Raw genomic sequence first — 23,336 nt, 5'->3', positions numbered from 1 at the left:
TTATCAAGGGGGAATGTGAAGGGTTACAACTAAAATCAGAGTTGAAGTTTCGTTTTATCCATTCTCTGAAGGTTTTGTTTCTCCATTTTTTTTGCTGTAAGATAAATTTTTGTAATTGGGATGGGCTGTCATGAAACCAGACTGTTCCCATCAGGTGCAAGATAAGGGAACCGGGGGTGTATTACTCTGAAGAATATGCCATTATACTACTTTCTATTTGGATACGGACATATATGTAGTTTTCGGTTTTCTTGCAATATTATTGGCTTATAAAGTGAAGTATTACCATGTTGCTATAGGTAGTTGAGAACTTTGCATAATTAAGCAAAAGATTATAAAAGAAGTGACTAAAATAAAGGGGACTAGTAATCTGTTTCGATCCTCCCGTACAGAGACCCCCGTCTCCGTGTGGTCATTTGAGTTGCTAGCAACACTCTGTGGAATAATTTGGACATCACTGGCTCAACCATGAAGGGTTAATTTAGCCCTCCCTCAATAGCTACCCCAACACTGTATGTTATATGTTGCATGCATGTTCTGTATATGTTCTGTATGTTCTGAATGTTATATGTTCTGTATGTTATATGTAGGTTCTGGATGTTATACGTTCTGTATGTTATATGTATGTTCTGAATGTTATATGTATGTTCTGAATGTTATATGTATGTTCTGCATGTGATATGTTCTGTATGTTATATGTATGTTCTGTATGTTATACAGTCATATGTTAAAGTTTGGGCACCCCTATTAATGTTAACCTTTTTTCTTTATAACAATTTTGGTTTTTGCAACAGCTATTTCAGGTTCATATATCTAATAACTGATGGACTCAGCTATATTTCTGGATTCAAATGAGGTTTATTGTACTAACAGAAAATGTGCAATCTGCATTTTAACAAAATTTGACCGGTGCAAAAGTATGGGCACCCTTATCATTTTCTTGATTTGAACACTCCTAACTACTTTTTACTGACTTCCTGAAGCACTAAATTGGTTTTGTAACCTCATTGAGCTTTGAACGTCATAGCCAGGTGTATCAAATCATGAGAAAAGATATTTAAGGTGGCCACTTGCAAGTAGTTCTCCTATTTGATTCTCCTATGAAGAGTGGCATCATGGGCTCCTCAAAACAACTCTCAAATGATCTGAAAACAAAGATTATTCAACATAGCTTTTCAGGGGAAGGATACAAAAAGTTGTCTCAGAGATTTAACCTGTCAGTTTCCACTATGAGGAACATAGTAAGGAAATGGAAGAACAGAGGTACAGTTCTTGTTAAGCCCAGAAGTGGCAGGCCAAGAAAAATATCAGAAAGGCAGAGAAGAAGAATGGTGAGAACAGTCAAGGACAATCCACAGACCACCTCCAAAGACCTGCAGCATCATCTTGCTGCAGATGGTGTCACTGTGCATTGGTCAACAATACAGCGCACTTTGCACAAGGAGAAGCTGTATGGGAGAGTGATGCGAAAGAAGCCGTTTCTGCAAGCACGCCACAAACAGAGTCGCCTGAGGTATGCAAAAGCACATTTGGACAAGCCAGTTACATTTTGGAAGAAGGTCCTGTGGACTGATGAAACAAAGATTGAGTTGTTTGGTCATACAAAAAGGCGTTATGCATGGAGGCTAAAAAACACAGCATTCCAAGTAAAACACTTGCTACCCACAGTAAAATTTGGTGGAGGTTCCATCATGCTTTGGGGTTGTGTGGCCAATGCCAGCACCGGGAATCTTGTTAAAGTTGAGGGTCGCATGGATTCAACTCAGTATCATCAGATTCTTGACAATAATGTGCAAGAATCAGTGACGAAGTTGAAGTTACGCAGGGGATGGATATTTCAGCAAGACAATGATCCAAAACACCGCTCCAAATCTACTCAGGCATTCATGCAGAGGAACAATTACAATGTTCTGGAATGGCCATCCCAGTCCCCAGACCTGAATATCATTGAACATCTGTGGGATTATTTGAAGCGGACTGTCCATGCTCGGCGACCATTAAACTTAAATGAACTGGAATTGTTTTGTAAACAGGAATGGTCACAAATACCTTCATCCAGGATCCAGGAACTCATATATAAATAACTAGAGGCTGTTATTTTTGCAAAAGGAGGATCTACAAAATATTAATGTCACTTTTATGTTGAGGTGCCCATACTTTTGCACCGGTCAAATTTTGTTAAAATGCAGATGGCACATTTTCTGTTAGTACAATAAACCTCATTTGAATCCAGAAATATAACTGAGTCCATCAGTTATTAGATATATGAAACTGAAATAGCTGTTGCAAAAAACAAAATTGTTGTAAAGAAAAAAGGTTAACATTAATAGGGGTGCCCAAACTTTTACATATGACTGTATATTGTATGTTTTGTATGTTACATGTATACTCTGTGTTATATGTTCTGTATATGTTCTGCATGTTATATGTACAGTATGTTCTGAATGTTATATGTTCTGTATGTTATATGCTGTATGTTCTGTATGTTATATGTTGTATGTTCTGTATGTTATATGTATGTTCTGTATGTTATATGTATGTTCTGTATATTATATGTATGGTCTGAATGTTATATCTTCTGTATGTTATATGTATGTTCTGTATGTTATATGTATGTTCTGCATGTTATATGTATGTTCTGCATGTTATATGTTCTGTATGTTATATGTATGTTCTGTATGTTATATGTTCTGTATGTTATATGTATGTTCTGCATGTTATATATTGTATGTTTTGTATGTTATATGTATATTCTGTGTTATATGTATGTTCTGTATGTTATATGTATGTTCTGTATGTTATATATTGTATGTTTTGTATGTTATATGTATATTCTGTGTTATATGTATATTCTGTGTTATATGTATGTTCTGTATGTTATGTGTATGTTCTGTATGTTATATGTATGTTCTGTATATTATATGTTGTATGTTTTGTATGTTATATGTTCTGTATGCTATATGTTCTATGTTATATGTTCTTTATGTTATATGATGTATGTTGTATGTTCTGTATGTGCTTTTTTACATTAAACACATTAGCCGGATGATGAGACTACTATTGTCTACTATTGTCCCATCATTGGCTAATGTGTCATTCACTGTCAGGGTAGCAGGCATAGCCGAATGGGACTTGTAGTCCCATCGGAAGATGCCTGCATACAGACACACACACAGCCCTGCACAGACAGCCCACACAGCCAGCAGAGCCCCCCCCACGCAGACACCACAGCTCCCCCGCAAACACACAGCTGCCCTTCCTGCAAACACACAGCCCCCGGCCCACAGCCCCCCTCCCCCGCCCGCACACACAGCCACGTCACTCTGGATGGGAGAGGCAGAAGCTGCAGAGCGACGGGGGCTGCCTGTGACGTGCAGTGCAGCTCCGCCCACACACTGCTGACATTATTGATGAGTCACAGCAGTGTGCAGAGGCCTGCTATTGACGTTACGTCAATTTTCAGATTCGGCAATTTGACGTGACGTCGGCGGATATGAGCGGCTGCTGCAGCCTGGGGGTCACGTTACCCGGACTCAGCTGCGTGCATAGCGCCGCTCACAGGCAGTATTGGCAGCACAAGGTAATGACAATATTCATTAGGGGCCCTGGAGGGATACAATGGGGGGTTAATAAAAAGTAATGGACAACCCCTTTAAGTGACTTAGATCTTGAAGCAATATAATCTGCTATCCTGTACAGCATATAATGTAATACATTTACCTATCAGTGATCGTTCAGTGCCACCAGTGGGACCATGTAAATAGACTTTTACATTTTAAGGCCTGTTTCACACATCAGTTTTTTTGTGTCAGTTAAAATCCGCCAAAATGGCGGAAAGCGGATCCGTTGTTAACTGATGTGAACGGATGCCACCGGGAAGAGAGAGAGAGAGAATTTTTTTCTGTCAGCCAGAAATGATTTCAGGGTTAAATTTCCGCCTGACTTCATTCCTCCGGGCATGCGCACTATAAAAATGCGGATCCTGCAGTACAAAAAAGTTGCATGGTCCGTCCAGGCATCTCGGCGGACGCAAAAAAATTGACGGATCCGCCAAAAAACGGATCCAACGGATGGCCATCCGTCAAGATCCGCCGCTAATGCAAATCAATGGGGGAAAAAAAACGGATCCGCCCAAAAAAATGGCGGACCCCTTTTTTTGCAAAAACGGCGGATTTTGACTGATGGTCAAAAACGGAAGTGTGAAACAGGCCTAAGAAGTTTACTTTATCATTTATAAGCCAACGTTTATCTTGCCTTGTCTAAGATATTTTGTTCTGATCACAAATATTCCTCCTACCATGAGTCAGTATAACCACATATGTTCAATAAATTAGACACACAAATCCTGGAATGATGAGATTTAAATGAGAGTTTTGACTGTTCTTGGCCTCTGAATTCATGTCGTTTTCCAGAGAAGGAGAACAGCACAGACAGGCTACATACCTCAATTATCTGGTCTCCAGACTGGAGACGTCCATCCTTTATGGCCGCTCCTTTGGGAAGAATGTTCTTTACAAAAATAGGACCAGGTAAATGTACAGTAGAGTCTCTTGTGACAACGGTAAATCCAAGTCCATCTGGTCCTGGAATGGATATTAACAGAAAAATGTGACAGATGTACCAAACAGTTACTTAATACAATTAGAAATATTTTGGAAGGCATAGTGTCCGAATCATCAAAGCTTTTAGCTCTGTATTCTTACTTAAAAAGCTTTAGAAATTTGCATAATTTTGGAGTAACTCAAGACTGGGCAAAAACGTTGCGACTTTTGGAGTTCTACACTATTTTTGCCCAGCCCCGACAAAGTGAGCAGAGCTGAGGCGGGACAGGGGCATGGTGACAACCACTTATTAAATTCATACGAGCCACGACATTTACTACACTGGAGCAGACACTTGAGTAGGATTTGTACAAGGCGCATGTCACTCGTCTGGGGCTCCTGATTCAAGAAGAGGTATATGCTTCTTCATGAATTAGGAACTTCTGACGACAGCACAGGTCCTCATTAAAACCAGTGTAAACAAGGCCGGTCTTGATGAATCGGGTCCTTAAAGTGCAATCCATTCAAGAGTACGCTATAGAAGTTACCTTTTTTCAGATCAATTCTTATTCTTTCAGTATATCTCTTGCTTCCAAATCCCAGTGGCGACAAAGGTGGAGGGGAGTATGCACCATGGCTTGTCAAATCTGGGACTAGCGAAGGATGTAATGGCTGGGCTGTTTCTAAGTCATTACTTTGCTCAATCATCTTTGTATTCAACTTCCTATGGATAGGTGGAGGAGGTGGCTTTATATTAGGAATCTCATCGTCATCATCATGATTCTCCAACTTCGACAGGGAAGAAATGGTGGCTTTCTCATACAGTTCACGGTTAGGAGATGGGACCACCTCCACTAAGACAATGGGATGCTTCATTGCTTTACGGAAAATATCTTGTGCCCTACAAACAAGATATAAATAAAAAAACTATATGAAGAGAATTTTATATGTAAAAATACCTACTTTTATTATTAAAACTAGTGTGCCACAAATGAATTATTCAATCTATATAAGGAACCAAAGTGTTCCATATACAGAATATTTCTAATAAAATACCACTAGACAGCCCATAAGGATATTAACATGAGTACGGAGTTGCTGTCAGACAGCTCTCCTAATACTCTCCCATGACAATCTTTGCTTATGCAGCGTTCTTAGTACGTTTGTAAACCGTTTATATCATCATTCTCTGTTATTTTATGTGAATCCGCACAAGGCACATATAGAAATAGCACACTGAACTTACTGAGTAAATGATTTATCCATAAGTTCAACTGTGTTAATTTTTACAATGCATTCATTTTCTTGGAAGAGGCCATCTCGTTTAGTCCTACTGTGCTCTTCTATTCCACGTATAAACAGGCCCAGAGCCCTAAGAAAGGGAAGTCAGAATAAGGGTTCGTTTACAAGAGCAGAAAATTGTTTTAATGTTGAATCATGCAATTGTAACTTACGACTAGCAGACAATGTCAGACAAGTGATTACACAGGATGAGAATCATGAAAGAGATGGTTGAATAGTGATTGTTACATTGTAAGATCAAACAGCAGCTCATAGTAGGACAAGAAACATATAGACTGGTGTTATTATGTTAAAAACCGGCTCCTGGGACACTTAGAAGACACTTAGAAGAAATATATAACAAGCTCAATGACCATATCAATGTAATGCCAACTCCCACCATAATCTAGTGAGTAGGACCAGGGTGACATTGTGCTTGAGAAGGTCTCTTTATGGTATTGCGCACTTGGTCTACAAACTCTGTGGCTATCCATGCATCCTAAACAAAAGTGAGACTCATAATAGATGAGGATAGGCCTCTGCACAACAATAGCAGTGACAGGAGGTCAATGGAAAACCTGTAGTTGAACTTCTGGCTAGTTTCTCAGTGCTGTGACACTTATGATGATGATTTGCGTAGACACTGTTAGGCTTTGTATGTCACATACAATTTCAGATGCTGTACAGAATGGATCAATCATACAACCATTGGCAGCGCTCTTTCTCTAAAGTGCCCTAAGAGACGTTTTTCAGCACAACAAGGCCAGACCCACATGCCTGCATTACCTAAACGTACTACCATAACCAGCATTATATCCGGACTGGTCTCTCATTGAGAACGAAATTGGTCAACAATTGCAAAAGGAGCTGCCAGCAGCGGCTCTTAATTATTTACTCAAGCACATTCAGGTTTGCAGATCATTCCTCAGACAACCATTAATAATCTCAATGATAGAAGCCATGGCATGCAAATTTGCTACTAAAAAACAAGAGGTTCTAAAAATACTGTTTACATGGCTATCCATCCCGTGATTTCCATAATTCCATAATTCTTTTCTTTCTTGGTGCAACAATTCCAATGTTGAGAAGTTTGTTATAAAACATAAGAATGAGATTTCCTTTTGCCCTCTTTAGTTGGTCATAGAAGATAGAAAAGGAAATGTTTCTATTAAAATATTACTGGCAGGAGAGTGTGCAGGCGACTTCCACCATTATAATTTCATGTTGTTCTAAGGTTACTCTGCCACTGTCTACACTGTATAACTGTCCCTTTTACAGACATATGGGTGCAGCCCCTCTACATTCATTTGAGGGTATAAGCATATGTATGGATCAGTGGGTTGGAGACACAATATTAAGTAAATTACACATTACGTCCCCTCTCTGACACAAATAATTTTACAGTGCGTCACATGGTGGAGAAACCGTTCCCCACGGAGTCTTCCTAAGAAAGGTTCATTACCAGTGGAAAAACACAGGTTAAACTGTGCATTTCAGGGCAAGTAAAAATGTTTTGACTACACAATGCCTACAGTGGCACTTAATATAAAAAATGGTAAAGAGAGAAAATCCATTAGATGCGAGTAATGCATTATGGGTGCGCTGTATAAGTAGATGATTAGTCTACTTCACAATAATTTGGTATTTCATGATTCACATGAAAACAGCACTATTATTCCTCCACTTTCTCCTAATGGAGACACATATGAAGCATAGGAAGGTAAGTAACACTTAAACTCCTCAGCAGAGACACGAGGATTCTAGGAAAAGAGAACGAGTAAGGCAGATACAGATCAGAAGCAGGCGTGGGGCAAACCAAGCAAGCACTAGATTTAATGCACAACTTGAGAACTGAAGGGCAAAACAATGAGCTGATGGCAGATAAAATGTATGAAGACAGCTTGGAAGGAAATTTTGTTTATGAAAACTGGAGACATTTTTAAGTGGTTCAGCAAAGGATAAATCTTTTTGGCAGCAGGAAACTTATCACAAGTAATCCAGATAAAGATATGAGACAACCAGAACAAACATTCTCAGCATATTAATATAACGGTCAACAACTACTATGCTGGAAGTCCATATGATAGCAATATGGCACAGGGTGAACTACGTGTGGGGACTGTAACAGGGGGGTCAACCGCAAATCTGCACCAAGATCCACACGACTCGGTGAAGATTTGTTGTACAGATTTCCCTGCAAATTGTGGGTTGGAATTGGTGTGAAACTATCCGTAGCAATAAAAACTTGTGTGAATCTAGGTTTATTAGTAATGGAAATTTTCAGGAATAACATGGCTATTTTCTTTTAAAAACAACATCACATCTATCCACAATTTGTGCATGTGGTACTGTGCCTCAGTCCTGTCGAGGTCACTGGAGCTTAGAGCCAATAGCAGATAAAACCCATGGACAGTTCTGGTACTGTTTATGCAGGAAAGTAGACATTTAAAAAAAAAAAATTGCACAATCCCCTTTAACATGCACATTATTTGATTCTTGGAAGTAGGGTACATCGCTTAGAAGCAAACCTAAATAAGTAAGGAGTACACTGCTGACATATGTTTCATATTTATGTTATTTTTGTCTACTTTTGAGTGCTACAACTTATTTTCTCTCTGTCTCAACCACCATCCTTATTTGTTTGTCTGTGTATTTTGGCTTTATTCGTCAGGAGATGAAGACAAGGTAAAACGCGCGTAGGGGCGGCAGGCCGGGATCCTATTACTCCACACTCTTGTAAGTATTACCCTAAATTATACACTTTACCATACCTTTGCCTTGCACAGCATGCACTTTACAGTTATCATGACACAATGTATCTGATCACTATCTGACATCCTCCACCTCACATGAGGACATTACTCTTTGCCTGGGTTTCATGAGTGGGTGCCAGACTTAACTAAGACTTCTGTGTTCACATTAATTCTTTACTGCTGCTAAGCTCATGTATATTTATCAATTGCTTGCTGACAAGTTACTTCAGTCACGATTATTTCCATTTGCAATTTAATATAATGGACAGGGCTTCGTGCTTTACATAAACTTATTTATGCTACACATTTGTACTCCTGGCTAAACTTCTATTACTCATTCCTAACTAGTCCTGCTTTGGTAGTGATACTTAGTTCAGACTTGTTTTAATGTGTTAATTTCTGTTAATAAAATGTATTATATGGTTAAATATACTCTCTGATCCCCTGCTGCTTTAATTATGCTCTTTAGGGACCTTTGTGTTTATACAGCAATTTTTTAGCATAGGAAATTGTATTTGTTCTTGTAAATTTTAAAAATTGCTAACATATAAAAACGGATTGCATGCAGATGACAATATGTATGAAAATTAGGGTATGTAGAGTTTTCTGGAAGAAAAACAAATGAGTTTTCTATGCGCAGGTGTGAATCCCACAATGTCTGTCTGCTATTTCATCCTTCTCCACTAGATTTCTAAAACTTAATATGGGCAAAACAGAAATCATCATCTTTCTTCCATCTCATTCGAGCCTTCCAATGGACCTATCCATTAAAGTAAATGGCTGCTTACTCTCCCCAGTCCCACAAGTTCGCTGTCTTAGGGTAATCATTGACTCTGATCTTTCCTTCAAACCACATATCCAAGCCATCTCCACATCCTGCCGACTTAAACTCAAAAAAATTTCCTGGATCCGTGTGTTCCTCAAACAAGAATCTGCAAAAACCCTAATCCATGCCTTCATCATCTCCCACCTTGACTACTGCAACCTCCTGCTCTGTGACCTCCCCTCTAACACTCTCACACCCCTGCTAATCTATTCTAAACTTCGCTGCCCGACTAATCCATCTGTCTCTCCGCTTTTACCAAGCCTCCCCCCTCTGTCAATCCCTGCACAGGCTCCCCATTACCCAAAGACTCCAGTTCAACACCCTAACCATGACATACAAAGCCATCCACAACCTGTGCCCTTCATACATCTGTGACATTGGCTCCCAGTACTTACCTACACGCAACTTCTGATCCTCACAAGATCTTCTTCTCAACTCCCTTCTTATCTCTTCGTCCCACAATTGCATACAAGGTTTCTTCCACGCATCACCCCTACTCTGGAACTCTCTACCACAATACATCAGACTCTTGCCTACCATGGAAACCTTCAAAAAGAACCTGAAGACCTACCTCATCCGACAAGCTACAACCTGCGGTAACCACCAATCCACTGCATGATCAGCTCTACCCTCGCCTACTGTATGCTCACCCATCCCTTGTAGATTGTGAGCCCTCGCGGTAAGGGTCCTCTCTCCTCCTGTACCAGTCGAGACCTGTGTTGTTTAAGATTTCTGTACTTTTTTGTTATTATGTATACCTCTCCTCGCATGTAAAGCGCCATGGAATGAATGGCGCTATAATAATAACTTATTCTGTGGATGAGATCAGACAAGGTGGATTTAATGAGAATTTGAAGAGCAAGTTCTACACCACAAATTTTCAGCAGTTTATAGTAATGTACATGAGTGGGGTCATTTCATGGCAGGGAAAAATACTGTGTTTGACAAAAGTCTAAAGTAAGATTTCTGGGATATAAATAATAGCTTCTTGTGTACACACAGGGAAAATGAGTAAAAAAAGGCACCATTGAGCTTAACCCCAGCCCTTATGGATCATTATATATTTGTTGTATCCTAATGGGGTCAGTTTATGCATTTGACAGAGTTCTGATGCTTTGTTCTTCGGATGATTTGAAGTTTTCATGTGCTTTCGCAACTTCCTTTAGGCTGTGTCCACATAAGCGTTTTTTAAGCGTTTTTACTGGAACAAATGCTTAAAAATCTCTTAAAAGAAGCATCCCATTCATTTTAATGCATTCTGCACTTTTTGTGCATACTGATGCATTTTTTCCGTGAAAAAAACACATTGCGGTAAAAAACTCAGCATGCTCATTAATTTTGTGGAAAAGTCAGCGTTTTTAGCTATTTTCTGTGAGACTGGGGACGCACGGAAAACGCGCAAAAAACGTGAGGAAAAAAAAGCGTGGTTTCTGGGAAGGAGTCCGGTTTTTATGCAGAAATTTTCTGCATACGTGGGCACATAGCCTAACATTTGGCTCCATATGTTAATACTATTGAGAGTAGAGGACAGGAATTCATCTTATTGGAGTGGCTTTCTTTGGATGTGTGTGTGCATGAATTGCATTTTTAGGTAATTTTATAATGTCTTGTATGTGTTTAATTTCTTTCAACATGCTAAAATAACAAAAATGTGCCATGTTCAAGTCTGTATTTTATGTATAGTCCCTATTCTTCATCTTCCAGCTTTGAAGTCATTATTACGCAGAAGTTTTGATGCACCTTTGACTTTTATGCCTTTTTTTATCAATGGTGTCCTCCAAATTTATTTGACTAAATATATTAAGTTAGATATTGCAAAAGCGCGCAAATATGTAATTGTAGAAAACACTCTAAGGTCCCGCAAGGGGTCTAAAATCCACATGTATATTATATAATGATTATCCAGTGGATTCAAAATGCAGATCCTGCCATGGATATGAGCGACCGCATGAATGAGTGAAATCCATGCAAACATTCACATGTATGGTACTTTACATTAGGAGAGGATCTGAAATGAATTTGCAGCTAATACCTTAATGGGCATACAGCCTAAAAAGTCATACAAAGCAAGCCTCGGTTTATGGCAGGGGTACAAATTGGTTATTAAGTAAAAGTGTAACACATTATATACAGTATGTAAAATATTAATATACCGGTACTTATATCGAGGAACAAATCAATAAAACAGGAATAGATTGCCTTTGCTGAATGCCTACTTTCTCTGCAACCGGAAAAAAGTATTTTTCTGCATTTCAACATGAACATTTACGAGGTCCATACTGGTAAAAATGTTTTTCATTAGGAAGTGAGCATCTACTCAGGGATATCAAACTCAGCACATCGACAAAAAACTTACCGTCCGCTATAAGAAGAATAGAAAGGCACAACGTGAATGCCCAGTGGTCCATCATCCCCGGAAATTTCCACTTTTTTAGTCAACTCACTGTAAAAGAAAAAGTAAAAACATTGGTCTTAAGGTAAGAGCTGCTGGAAATTACTGTTATGTGAATGGCATTTAGCACATTTTGAGGCTAATGGTATTTCTTGACAATTCATTGCAGCAAAACTAATAGATCTCATTGAGCAAAGGGATTGAAATGAAAATTTCTATATAATGGAGAAGCTGGCATGCTTGACCAACTTTTGATCACCATTCACGCACACATTTGACGGAGGGTTTCATTATTCACCCTTTCATTTCTGGAAAGGCCAGCAACCTTTTGCTGCAGAAAGAGGTCATGTCAATTTACTGGTGTGTTCAGAAGCTGCTATTAACGTCACTTAATTTGAGGCCTTAATACAGCCTCTTACCTACCCATGTGGCAGACTAAGCTGGCTCAGTCACAGAAACGCTGCATTATGTGATCAGAATCACAATTCCTTTCTGCAGCTATCTACATGTATTCCTTTTAATAGAGCTAATGTTATGCTTGTGTAGAACTATAAAATGACCTAAGTCACAAGTAAGTAGGGGTATGGGCACACAGCGTCATTCAGGAGAATTGTGCCCAAAAAAAGCCTGGAGAAGCACCACAAAAGCACCCAATTAACACAGTGTACAGCAATGTCAAGATTATATTACTGTGCACATGTTCCATCTTACATCGCTTCTTTTACCACTTCCGGGTTTAAAACAAAAGAAATGCTCATTTTTCAGTACTTATTGTGCCAGTTTTTACCCTTTACCATTCAGTATAGAGTGAAAACCTGCCACAAGGTGCACAGTAAAGACACGGGCGAAGTCGCCTGAGGAAAATGACGACTGGTGTTTTCCTGAAGCGGCTTCTCCTAGGAAAACTTGCCAGCTGTGCCAGCATCTAAATGGGGCCCTGTGCACATATTGCTACATAAGAAAACATGAAAAAAGGAATACTTTTTAAAGGCACAGTAAGGTAAAGATGACATTTACACTGGGCGATACTCGCCCCATAATCATTTGTACAACTTATTACTCTCAATAATCCAGCAAGTCATTTGACAAAGAAGAAAGATAATTTTTCAGTCAACATAAAATATTATTGTTGGGTCAGAAAGTTTCATAGTATGAAATATGCTGCCAAAAATAATGTAAACTGCATGAGAAAACTCATGACTGTAAGTAAACGAGCGGAGATTGACTTCCAGTAAGGCCAATAAACTTTCCTTGCAGCCAATTTATTTGCCCATTTAAAAAAATAAATAAATAAAAACATTATTGAAAGCACAGAAAAAGCCACTTGTTAGGTTAACCAAAGGCGTGTTGATATCTCATCAAGTAGTAAGTGAGAAATGTCATGGTGCCAGTGCCCCCGGCATGGATTCACATATAACATCACACACATGAACCTTGCCAGGCTTTCACTACACACAGCTCACAAAAGTAAAATATATTCCCAGAGACTGCTATGGAACAAAGTAACTTAATGAGTTGTTATTTTTTGTTTGTAGGATTCTGCTACAGTTGAGCACAAGAGAATAACCCGCTTTTAATTCATATTTCAGACTGCATTTTGGGAGACAACATTGAATTTTAACTTTTAAAAGAAATCTATCCACAGATTTCTGCTTTGCTATCTAACACGCTGTCATAACAACAAAAGATCAGCTCTACGTATAGAAACATTGCCTTATGCAGTCGATGGTGGTAATACCTTACGCTTTGCACAAAGACCAGCCAACCCGAGTGATCACACAGCTGCACAGTATGGAAGGATCATCGCCTTTTCTCTGACTCTTCTTATAGCTGATATTTAGAATTTATTGTTGCAAAGGGCAGGAAGCCTGCCATTGAGTCATTGAAGGTCAGCCCATTAAGGCTGGGGGATTTAAAAACATAACTTTTATAATTCCTGGTTTACAGAAATGTCTCAGAATTTATTTGTCAAAGGTTTCTATGTCATAGAGGTACAAATACTGGAAAGCTTAATTTCCCAACAGAGGTTATATTTTCTAATCATTTACGGTACCAGTTGTATACACAGCCAGTACTCTATACAGTCAAATGAGAAAGAGTGCTAAGTAAAAAAGTATTGCAAAATACATAAAGGTCCCCATTCATCAAGACTGGCGATTTTCTCATCTTAATTTCTAGTTGGAGTCAGACACTCTTGGTTCATTAAGAGTGCCACAAAACATTACTCCAGTCCCTAAGAAAGACTACAGGTGGTCATGAATTACACAAGCTGTGGCTTCACACCCTTGCCATACCCCCTACCTACAATAGCTATGCCCACTTTGGAGGAGCTTGGAAAAGCTGACATGGAAATGGCAAAAAGATGCCACATTTGTGCGCAACAATAGATTGTGTGTGTGGTTTTTTTTTGTTTGCTTGGTTTTTTTTTACTTTTCAAAGCAATTTATGCAAAAATGTTGGCAAAATTGCTTTGATGATTTGGCCCCATAGTGTTTAGTCAAATATACCCTATACTAACATCACATACAGCCATGCATACAAGGCTGCAATAACACAGCACATGTCCAATTCATGTTGTCCTCCATTCAAGCAGCAATGAATGTCAGGTTTGATTTAAAGAAGGCATTGGAGTTCTTACATGGAGCACAATATTTTGAATCATTGTAACATATGCTTGCTTTAAACATTAATTCTATTTATTAAAATTAGTGATGTGTGTTGCTTGTGTTTTAATATTGCAAAATGACTAGAACGTTTAAATCACCACCCTGATCCGCCATCTTGTGACCACAACTTCTGACTGACCGCAATTCAGAGATAACGGTCATAAGCTCTCAGTGTAAGGGCAGGGACAGACTGCTGTATTTCTCGTGCGAGGATCATATCATTAACCTCCTACTGGCTGTCTGCTCTCCTGACCTAAGCTTGACAGATGGATAGAAATACATGACGCTGTCATGCTCAGGTCAGGAGAGGTGCCCAGCCAATCCGTGCAGTGCGATGCGATCCTCGCACAAGTTATATGGCAGTCTGTCTCTGCCCTAAGTCTGAGATCCTCGTTCTGTCCTCAAATAGACTTACACTGAGTTGTGATTTCCGGCTCACCCAGCAAACACTGGAGCGATCTGGCAGGTCACAAACTGCAGAAGACCAACTCAAGCAGTAAGTATGATACTACAGTGCTGTGCAAATTAATTGGGACAAAGCATTTTTTTTTAAAGTAAAATCGTAAGTTGGTTACCAGTCAGTGATTCAAACCAGTTTTAACTGCTTTGAACAGGCATTCACACCTGTTCAAAGCAGTTAAAACTGGATTGAATCACTGACTGGTAACCAACTTACGACTTTACTTTAAAAAAAATGCTTTGTCCCAATTAATTTGCACAGCACTGTAGGTGCAGGGAAGTTAGATTAGTGGCACCACTCCAGTGGCAAAATAAAAACAAATGCTGGAGTGACGGATTCACTTTATTTATTATATTTTAATGTATGTAGTGATAACTACAAAAGGAAATGATGAAATATTAAGTGCAGAAAAAAGATTTTGGTATCAGAGTTGAGAGAATTGATTCATAGGACCTTGGCTTAATGGGAACTAGACAGTAGACATGTGAACCACCTCTTACATGCTGGCATTTTTTGTGAATCACGTCTTGCATGCCGTTATTCTTGGTATCTCTTCTGATTAGTAGACTTGGCCCGATATCACGCATGCATCACGCTACAATAATGATGTCTAGCTGTGCCTACAGATTTAAAGAAGTGCCCTGAATGCCAGGAGATGGTCCACGTGACTACCAGCTGGCAGCCACACAATACTGACAAGGCCACTGGACCAGGATCTTGAAAATCAATTCACTTGTTTCGGTTTGGCATCCAACTGTGTGACAAAGCCACAGATTTTAAAAAAGTAAGTTAGCACATGTCCAGGGTATAGTTTGGTTTATATGTGAATATATAGGGGCAATATCCACTTCATGTAGCACAGCACTCACGCATGTCATATAAATACACATCAATACTATAAATGGCACACAGTTGGCCCAGTTACCAAATTTGCAGTGGGATCAAGGTGCTCCATTCTAAGATGCAGAATGAGGTTTGTCATCCATATTAAAGAAGTGTAAAATGATGAAACTGAACAAGATACAATTGAAAAGAATACTCTACATGGAATAGGGCATGGAACATAACTCAACAAGCCACATAGACAGGATTCAGATTTTCACAGTGTATACTTCATGATTTTTTTTGCCTATCTCATGAATTTTAATCTGCTTTCAACACCCATGTAGGCATAATAACATTATTATTAGTTCATAGTGACTGTAAACCAAAATGTTTTGAACATGTCACCTGGGAGCTGCAAATGTAAGAAAAGTCTATAATCATCAATGGCATGCATGTAAGTAAAACCATATGGTTTACTTAGGTATATTCTTAAAACAAATCAATTATTTACTCTGTGCTCAATAGGGCCATATGGCAAAGCACTGCGAGGCTTCTGCAATCTGAGAGCACATCACTACAACACACAGGAAAAGGAATATCGGAATTCCTCCTCCGGTTGAAAACATCTCAGCACTCCCAAAACTGTTACTGGCAGAAGTGGATTTAATCTGAATTTATTACCTATTCATATATATGGGCCTCTGTAGTATCACAAGTTCTTCTTGCCAAGTCAGATCTCTTTGGTCTTCAGTAGGGGCTGCCGATCGTCCCTGAAAGAGTCGTAGAAAGTCATTAGCCATGTATGCAGCTTATGTGCCTCCATTTCAACACCTTATCTGCTTATTACACTCTGTACAGACAGTGGATCACATGCATTTTAACAAAAGACACAAATTGGTACTGAATGTTATGTACCTTATGTATGCAGTGTGAGGTGCCAAGGGGAGAGGTACTAGAAAACAGGTATGTTTCTCCCCGTTTCATTTCATATGTCTCCCTGTACTGATGATGAAGCCAGTTTATTTCACTGTAATCCAGTCCTGGTTTCCTTAGTCATCAGCATGGAAAGGACTAGTAGTTCCCCCTCCACTAATTCAATACAGGTTTTGGTTTCCTGACTGGTCCAGCTGATATAATCAGGAGGAGCTGGGATCTCTCAGTCTATCGTCTGCTGAGCTGGGAGCTGACACAGTAAGATAACATGGACTTGTTTGCTGTTATATAGGTTTATTTTGTAGTTAGCCTGCTATTGTTAGTTAGTGGCCAGACGGCCTTAGACGTTTTATTTCATGTTTGGCATGTGTAACTTTGGATAACAAGTGTGCACAATAAATATGCTGTGTCCATATTGCTAGTCTGCTGAAGTGACTTCATAGCCACACGCTTGTGCCAAAGCAAAGATCCCCAGCTGAGCTATCTATCCCCACAAATGGTGGAGAATGCGGGCACTTGTGGCTGCTGGACTGTGACTGCAGAGAAAACGCTGTGTATGTCCTGGCTGAAAGCTTCTGCGCTTTTGAAGAGCCAAGAGTCCAGTAATATGGAGGAACTAGTGAAGCAGTTATTGCAAGCAAATGTGCAGCAACAGCAGACTAATGCTTGCTTCCAGAAGGCTCTGGAGCAGCAACACCAGATGCAGCAAGAGCAGTTGGAGGCAATAAAACAGGCCTTGGTTCGGCAACCCCGAGATGAGGGAGACCGTGCACAAAGCGCTGCTAGTGCGCAGAAAGCCGTACAGAAGACTTTGCTTAAAATGACCGCAGACGATGATGTGGAAGCATACCTCACCGTGTTTGAACGTATTGCAGAACGTGAGCACTTACCACTGGACAGATGGGCTGAGGTAGTTGCTCCATTTCTGAGCGGAGATCCACAAAAAGCCTATTACGATCTGAGTGGAGCGGATGCTATGGACTATATCAAACTCAAAGGCGAAATCCTGGCAAGGCTGGGAGTAAACACGTATGTACGTGCACAGAGGGTGCATTTATGGAATTTTGTGGAGCATCAGCCAGCCCGCTCACAAATGCATGATCTCATCCATCTAGTAAAAAAATGGCTGCAACCGGAGGCTTTAACGTCCGCAGAGATGGTGGAGCGTGTTGTTCTAGACAAGTACCTGCGGTCCTTACCCGCTAAGATCCAGAGGTGGGTTGGACAGGGTGACCCAACTACCGCTGACCAGTTGGTGAATATGATCGAACACTACAATGCTTCTGAAAGCCTACTCCAAGGGACGTTAGCACCCCACTGGCCCCCCAAGAAATCGCTGGAGAGTCCTGCGAAACCTACTCCATCTTCAAAAGAAGAGAACGTCACGATGAAGGGTAGCAGACCTACAAAGGACTATGGAGGTGGTACGGGCTCACATCAAGCCAGCAGACCTCGTCTGGGATCTCCATCGAGGAGACAAGGGCCTATACAATGTTGGCGATGTCGCGGGCTTGGCCATGTAGCAGCTAACTGCCCAATGACTACAGAGCCAATGGACTGTAATGCTATGAGGCGTCTTTCATTATATGTGCAGTCAGTCTGTGTGGCGGAGACCCTCACGGGAAATGAACAACACGTGTGCCATGTCGAGGTTGACGGTTATAGTGTGAATGCCGTCTTGGATTCCGGCAGTCAAGTAACTTTGGTACATGCCAGTTTGGTGGACTCTAGCGCCCTAACGAACTTAACCGTGGGCATTAGTTGCATCCATGGGGATACTAAGAACTACCCCACTGCCTGGGTTACTCTTGCCACGCCAGTAGGGACGAAAAGACATCAGGCGGCAGTCATAAAGTCTATGGGACACAGTGTAATCCTGGGGAGAGACTTTCCCTTATTTTGGGACTTGTGGAACTTCAAAAGTGGCATGAACCCTCTAGTTGAAGACGGTGCTCCGGAGCTAGCCCCTGAACCATTGCAGCAAGACGACGGAGAACCCATCTCAGAGGAAGTACTAGAATCTGTGGACTCTCCTCTGGCTGTGTATGCAGGCGAGGCAGACCAGCTAGAGGATGTTTTAGAAATGCCTGAACTTGAGGTGGCCCGTGGTAAGTTCGGGACCGCTCAGCACAAGGATCCCACTCTAGCAAGGGCATGGGAAAACATAAAGGTCTCCGAGGGAAGACCATTGTACCCAGGGGCTCAAAACGAGTTCCCACACGTGGCGGTGCAGCAGGATATGTTGTATCACATAGACAAGGTGCGTGGGGTGGTGGTAGAACAACTAGTGGTACCTAAGTCCTTTCGCCAGGTAGTTTTGGAGTTGGCACATAAACATCCCTTGGGAGGACACCTGGCGGTAGAAAAGACAAAACACCGTATTCTGCAACGTTTCTTTTGGCCGGGTCTAGTGGGAGACGTGACCCAGTACTGTCGGTCATGTCCTACGTGTCAATTGACCGCACCTGTGTCACATTTTAGAAGCCCCTTAGTGCCCTTACCAATAATAGAGGTGCCCTTCGAGAGGATAGCAATGGATATAGTCGGTCCATTAGTTAAATCTGCCAGGGGTCATCAGTACATTTTGGTAGTATTGGATTACGCCACGCGTTATCCCGAAGCAGTGCCCTTGCGGAATGCCAATGCGAAATCAATTTCAAAGGAGCTGGTTAATATGTTTTCCCGCACTGGCATTCCGAAAGAGATACTTACGGATCAAGGGACCCCCTTTATGTCTCGTATACTTAAGGATTTATGTAAACTGCTAAAAATCTCCCATTTGCGTACCTCAGTATATCACCCTCAGACTGATGGTTTGGTGGAGCGCTTTAACAAAACCCTAAAGGGAATGTTGAAAAGGGTGGTGGATAAGGACGGGAGAGATTGGGATGCCCTACTACCATACCTCCTGTTCGCTATACGTGAGGTACCCCAATCCTCCACAGGCTTTTCACCTTTTGAGTTGGTTTATGGGCGGTGTCCTAGAGGCCTGTTAGATATTGCCAAGGAGACTTGGGAACAAGAGGTAACTCCTTATCGCAGTGTAATTGAACACATAACACTTATGCAGGACCGAATTGCAGCAGTTATGCCAATAGTTAAACAGTGTTTAGAGTGCGCACAACATGCCCAAAGCACAGTATACAACCGAGCGGCAAAAACACGAGTCTTTCAACCCGGAGACAGGGTGTTGGTATTGGTGCCTACCATAGAGAATAAATTTCTTGCGAAATGGCAGGGACCATACGAAGTGCTGGAACGAGTAGGTGAAGTAAATTATAAGATACACCAACCAGACAAGAGAAAGCCCGAACAAATATACCACATAAACTTGCTTAAGGCCTGGCGGGACAGGGAGAGTCTGGTGGCAGGAGCTGCCCTTGAGGATGGGCCTCGAGGGGCACCACCTTCTAAGGTAAAGGACCCCCAGGTAGCTACGCCAGAAGTGGGTATTGCAGACACGCTATCCGAAAGGCAAAAACGAGAGACCAGGGAGTTCATACAGAGGAACGCAGATATTTTCTCGGAACTTCCTGGCCGGACTCACCTAATTAAACATGACATTATTACTGATCCACAGGCGCGGGTACGGCTTAAACCATATCGAATTCCGGAGGCTCGGAGACAAGCCATTGCCCAGGAAGTGAAGAAGATGTTAGAGCTCGGGGTCATTGAGGAGTCCCGGAGTGATTGGGCTAGCCCTATCGTACTGGTGCCCAAACCCGATGGGACTATCCGATTTTGTAACGATTTTCGGAAAGTAAACAAAGTATCGAAATTCGATGCCTACCCGATGCCAAGAGTCGATGAACTGATAGAGAGACTGGGTTCGGCTAGGTACATATCTACTATTGACTTAACAAAAGGTTATTGGCAGATTCCCCTCACGGAATCAGCCAAAGAGAAAACTGCCTTTGTTACGCCCCAGGGATTATTCCAGTACCGAGATATGCCATTTGGGTTGCATGGTGCCGCAGCCACCTTCCAACGTCTAATGGATATTGTCCTAAAACCCCATGGCCAGTATGCATCTGCGTACTTGGACGACATTATTATCTTTAGCAATGACTGGGACACACATTTGTCAAAAGTACAAGCCGTCTTAGACTCCTTAAAAACAGCTGGGTTGACTGCCAATCCCAAGAAATGTACGTTGGGATTGGAAGAGGCTCGCTATCTGGGATATAGCATAGGGAGAGGCGTCGTGAAGCCTCAAGCCAATAAAGTGGATGCTATTCAAAATTGGCCACGACCGGTAACCAAAAAACAGGTTGGAGCTTTTTTAGGGATCGTTGGTTATTATAGGCGGTTCATCAATCATTTTGCGACCATCGCAGCTCCTCTCACAGATCTTACTAAGGGGTCGAAATCTGTCACAATAAAGTGGAACGCAGAAGCAGAGGAGGCCTTTCAGCGATTGAAAACAGTCCTCTGTGACCAACCAGTGTTGGTTGCACCAGACTTTAAACGGGAGTTTATTGTCCAAACAGACGCCTCTGGGGTGGGCCTCGGCGCGGTTTTGTCTCAAGAAGTAAATGGCGAGGAACACCCAGTGGCCTATCTAAGCAGAAAGCTTACGAGAGCAGAAAAGAACTACAGTGTAGTTGAGCGGGAAGCCCTGGCTGTGAAATGGGCCCTGTGCACCTTGCGCTATTATTTACTAGGTCGCCAATTTAGGCTAGTGACGGACCATTCGCCCCTAACATGGATGTCCCGGGCAAAAGAAGGCAATGCACGGGTGACACGCTGGTTCTTAGCATTACAAGGGTTTAAATTTTCCGTTGAGCACAGGGCGGGCACAGCGCACAGAAATGCAGATGCGTTGTCTAGAACGCACTGCTTGGTGACTCGTCGTGTCCGACCCCACGGGCTCGAACAGAGGAGGGGGTGTGTGAGGTGCCAAGGGGAGAGGTACTAGAAAACAGGTATGTTTCTCCCCGTTTCATTTCATATGTCTCCCTGTACTGATGATGAAGCCAGTTTATTTCACTGTAATCCAGTCCTGGTTTCCTTAGTCATCAGCATGGAAAGGACTAGTAGTTCCCCCTCCACTAATTCAATACAGGTTTTGGTTTCCTGACTGGTCCAGCTGATATAATCAGGAGGAGCTGGGATCTCTCAGTCTATAGTCTGCTGAGCTGGGAGCTGATACAGTAAGATAACATGGACTTGTTTGCTGTTATATAGGTTTATTTTGTAGTTAGCCTGCTATTGTTAGTTAGTGGCCAGACGGCCTTAGATGTTTTATTTCATGTTTGGCATGTGTAACTTTGGATAACAAGTGTGCACAATAAATATGCCGTGTCCATATTGCTAGTCTGCTGAAGTGACTTCAATAGCCACACGCTTGTGCCAAAGCAAAGATCCCCAGCTGAGCTATCTATCCCCACAGCAGATAAGTATATTCTCATCTAATTTATTACTAAGTACTGTACTTCTTTTTGTTAGTCAAACAATTAGCATTCTCAGTGTTTCAATGAATGAATATATTATACATGATTACATGATTACATACACTCACACTTTTTTTTAAGTACCGTACCAAACACCAACATACATTCAATGAAATAACACCAACTATCCACTGTGAGTGATTAAGAACCTAATTACTTAGTTGCCAGTAAATGTATTTATTTATTTTACTCCCTTATAAAGCGGCAATAATTCCACAGCACTTTACAACCATTATCAGCACTGTCTCCATTAGGGCTCACAATCTAGATTACCTATCAGTATGTCTTTGGAGTGTGGGAGAAAACCAGAGAACCATGAGGAAACCCACGAAAATATAGAAGAGAGGACCGAGCTGTAAGGGCTGCAGAAACGCTGGGTCCGGGCTTAATCTCCTGTTGCTGGAGGGAATGAGATTGCAGATGGAGCGATCTGGTAACCTGGATGAAGGGGGCGTGGCCATGGAAAGTACATTTTAAGGGGTTGCGCGGGAACGCAAAGGGGCTTCCCGGCAGAACGCTGAGCAGGTATGGACCACGGCTGCAGTGAGGGAAGTGATAGGCCGCAGCGTGCAGAGACAGGTCGGCCACATGAGAGACTCATCCATATCGGCGGGTGCGCAGCCAAGCGCGTGACAGACAGAGCATCGCAGTACGGATAAAATGGCGTTGGCTGACACGCAGTGAGGCACACATTGAGCAGAGCATGGCCGAGCAGCCATTCAGGTGACAGAGGCTGCTCAGAGAGACACGTGCCGAGTGGAATCTTGCGGAAAGCTCTACCCCTTTGCTCCACAGTTAAATAGACTAGGGGCTCAGCGGGCAAAACCGGAGACCACCCGCTGCCGCGAGAAGCAGGACTGTGTGTTGAGCGGGAATGCCTGAGAAAACTACACCGATCTCCGCCGGCATAATAATAATAATAATAATATTTATTTATATAGCGCCAACATATTCCGCAGCGCTTTAAAGTTTTTGCACACATCATCTTCGCCTTCCCCGATGGGGCTCACAATCTAAATTCCCTATCAGTATGTCTTTGGAATGTGGGAGGAAACCAGAGTACTAGGAGGAAACCCACGCAAACTCCTTGCAGATGTTGTGATTGGTGGGATTTGAACACAGGACACCAGCGCTGCAGGGCTAACCACTGAGCCACCGTTCTGCGCTATTACCCACTGGACCTTCATAGAGTGACGGACTGCAGAG

At 41.7% G+C, this 23,336-nt stretch overlaps 1 protein-coding gene across 6 annotated transcripts in view; it reads right to left on the bottom strand.

The window, feature by feature from the left end:
• PARD3B (par-3 family cell polarity regulator beta) overlaps window positions 1-23,336 on the bottom strand; it is a 1,359,033-nt gene that overhangs the window by 715,247 nt on the left and 620,450 nt on the right. For all 6 annotated transcript variants that reach the window (XM_073541872.1, XM_073541870.1, XM_073541869.1 and 3 more), the window contains 5 exons: window positions 16,426-16,514; window positions 11,758-11,844; window positions 5,788-5,913; window positions 5,090-5,442; window positions 4,444-4,583 (listed from right to left, as the gene is read on the bottom strand). In XM_073541872.1, coding sequence (XP_073397973.1) covers window positions 4,444-4,583; window positions 5,090-5,442; window positions 5,788-5,913; window positions 11,758-11,844; window positions 16,426-16,514 — 795 coding nt within the window. The remainder of the gene's footprint in view (window positions 1-4,443; window positions 4,584-5,089; window positions 5,443-5,787; window positions 5,914-11,757; window positions 11,845-16,425; window positions 16,515-23,336) is intronic.

Source organism: Dendrobates tinctorius, unplaced genomic scaffold, assembly GCF_039654945.1.
Source record: "Dendrobates tinctorius isolate UK_male_01 unplaced genomic scaffold, ASM3965494v1 ptg000125l, whole genome shotgun sequence".
In the NCBI taxonomy this organism is placed as follows: domain Eukaryota; kingdom Metazoa; phylum Chordata; class Amphibia; order Anura; family Dendrobatidae; genus Dendrobates; species Dendrobates tinctorius.
Note: the sequence above shows the minus strand (reverse complement) of the source record. Positions and strands in the feature narration are given on the sequence as shown.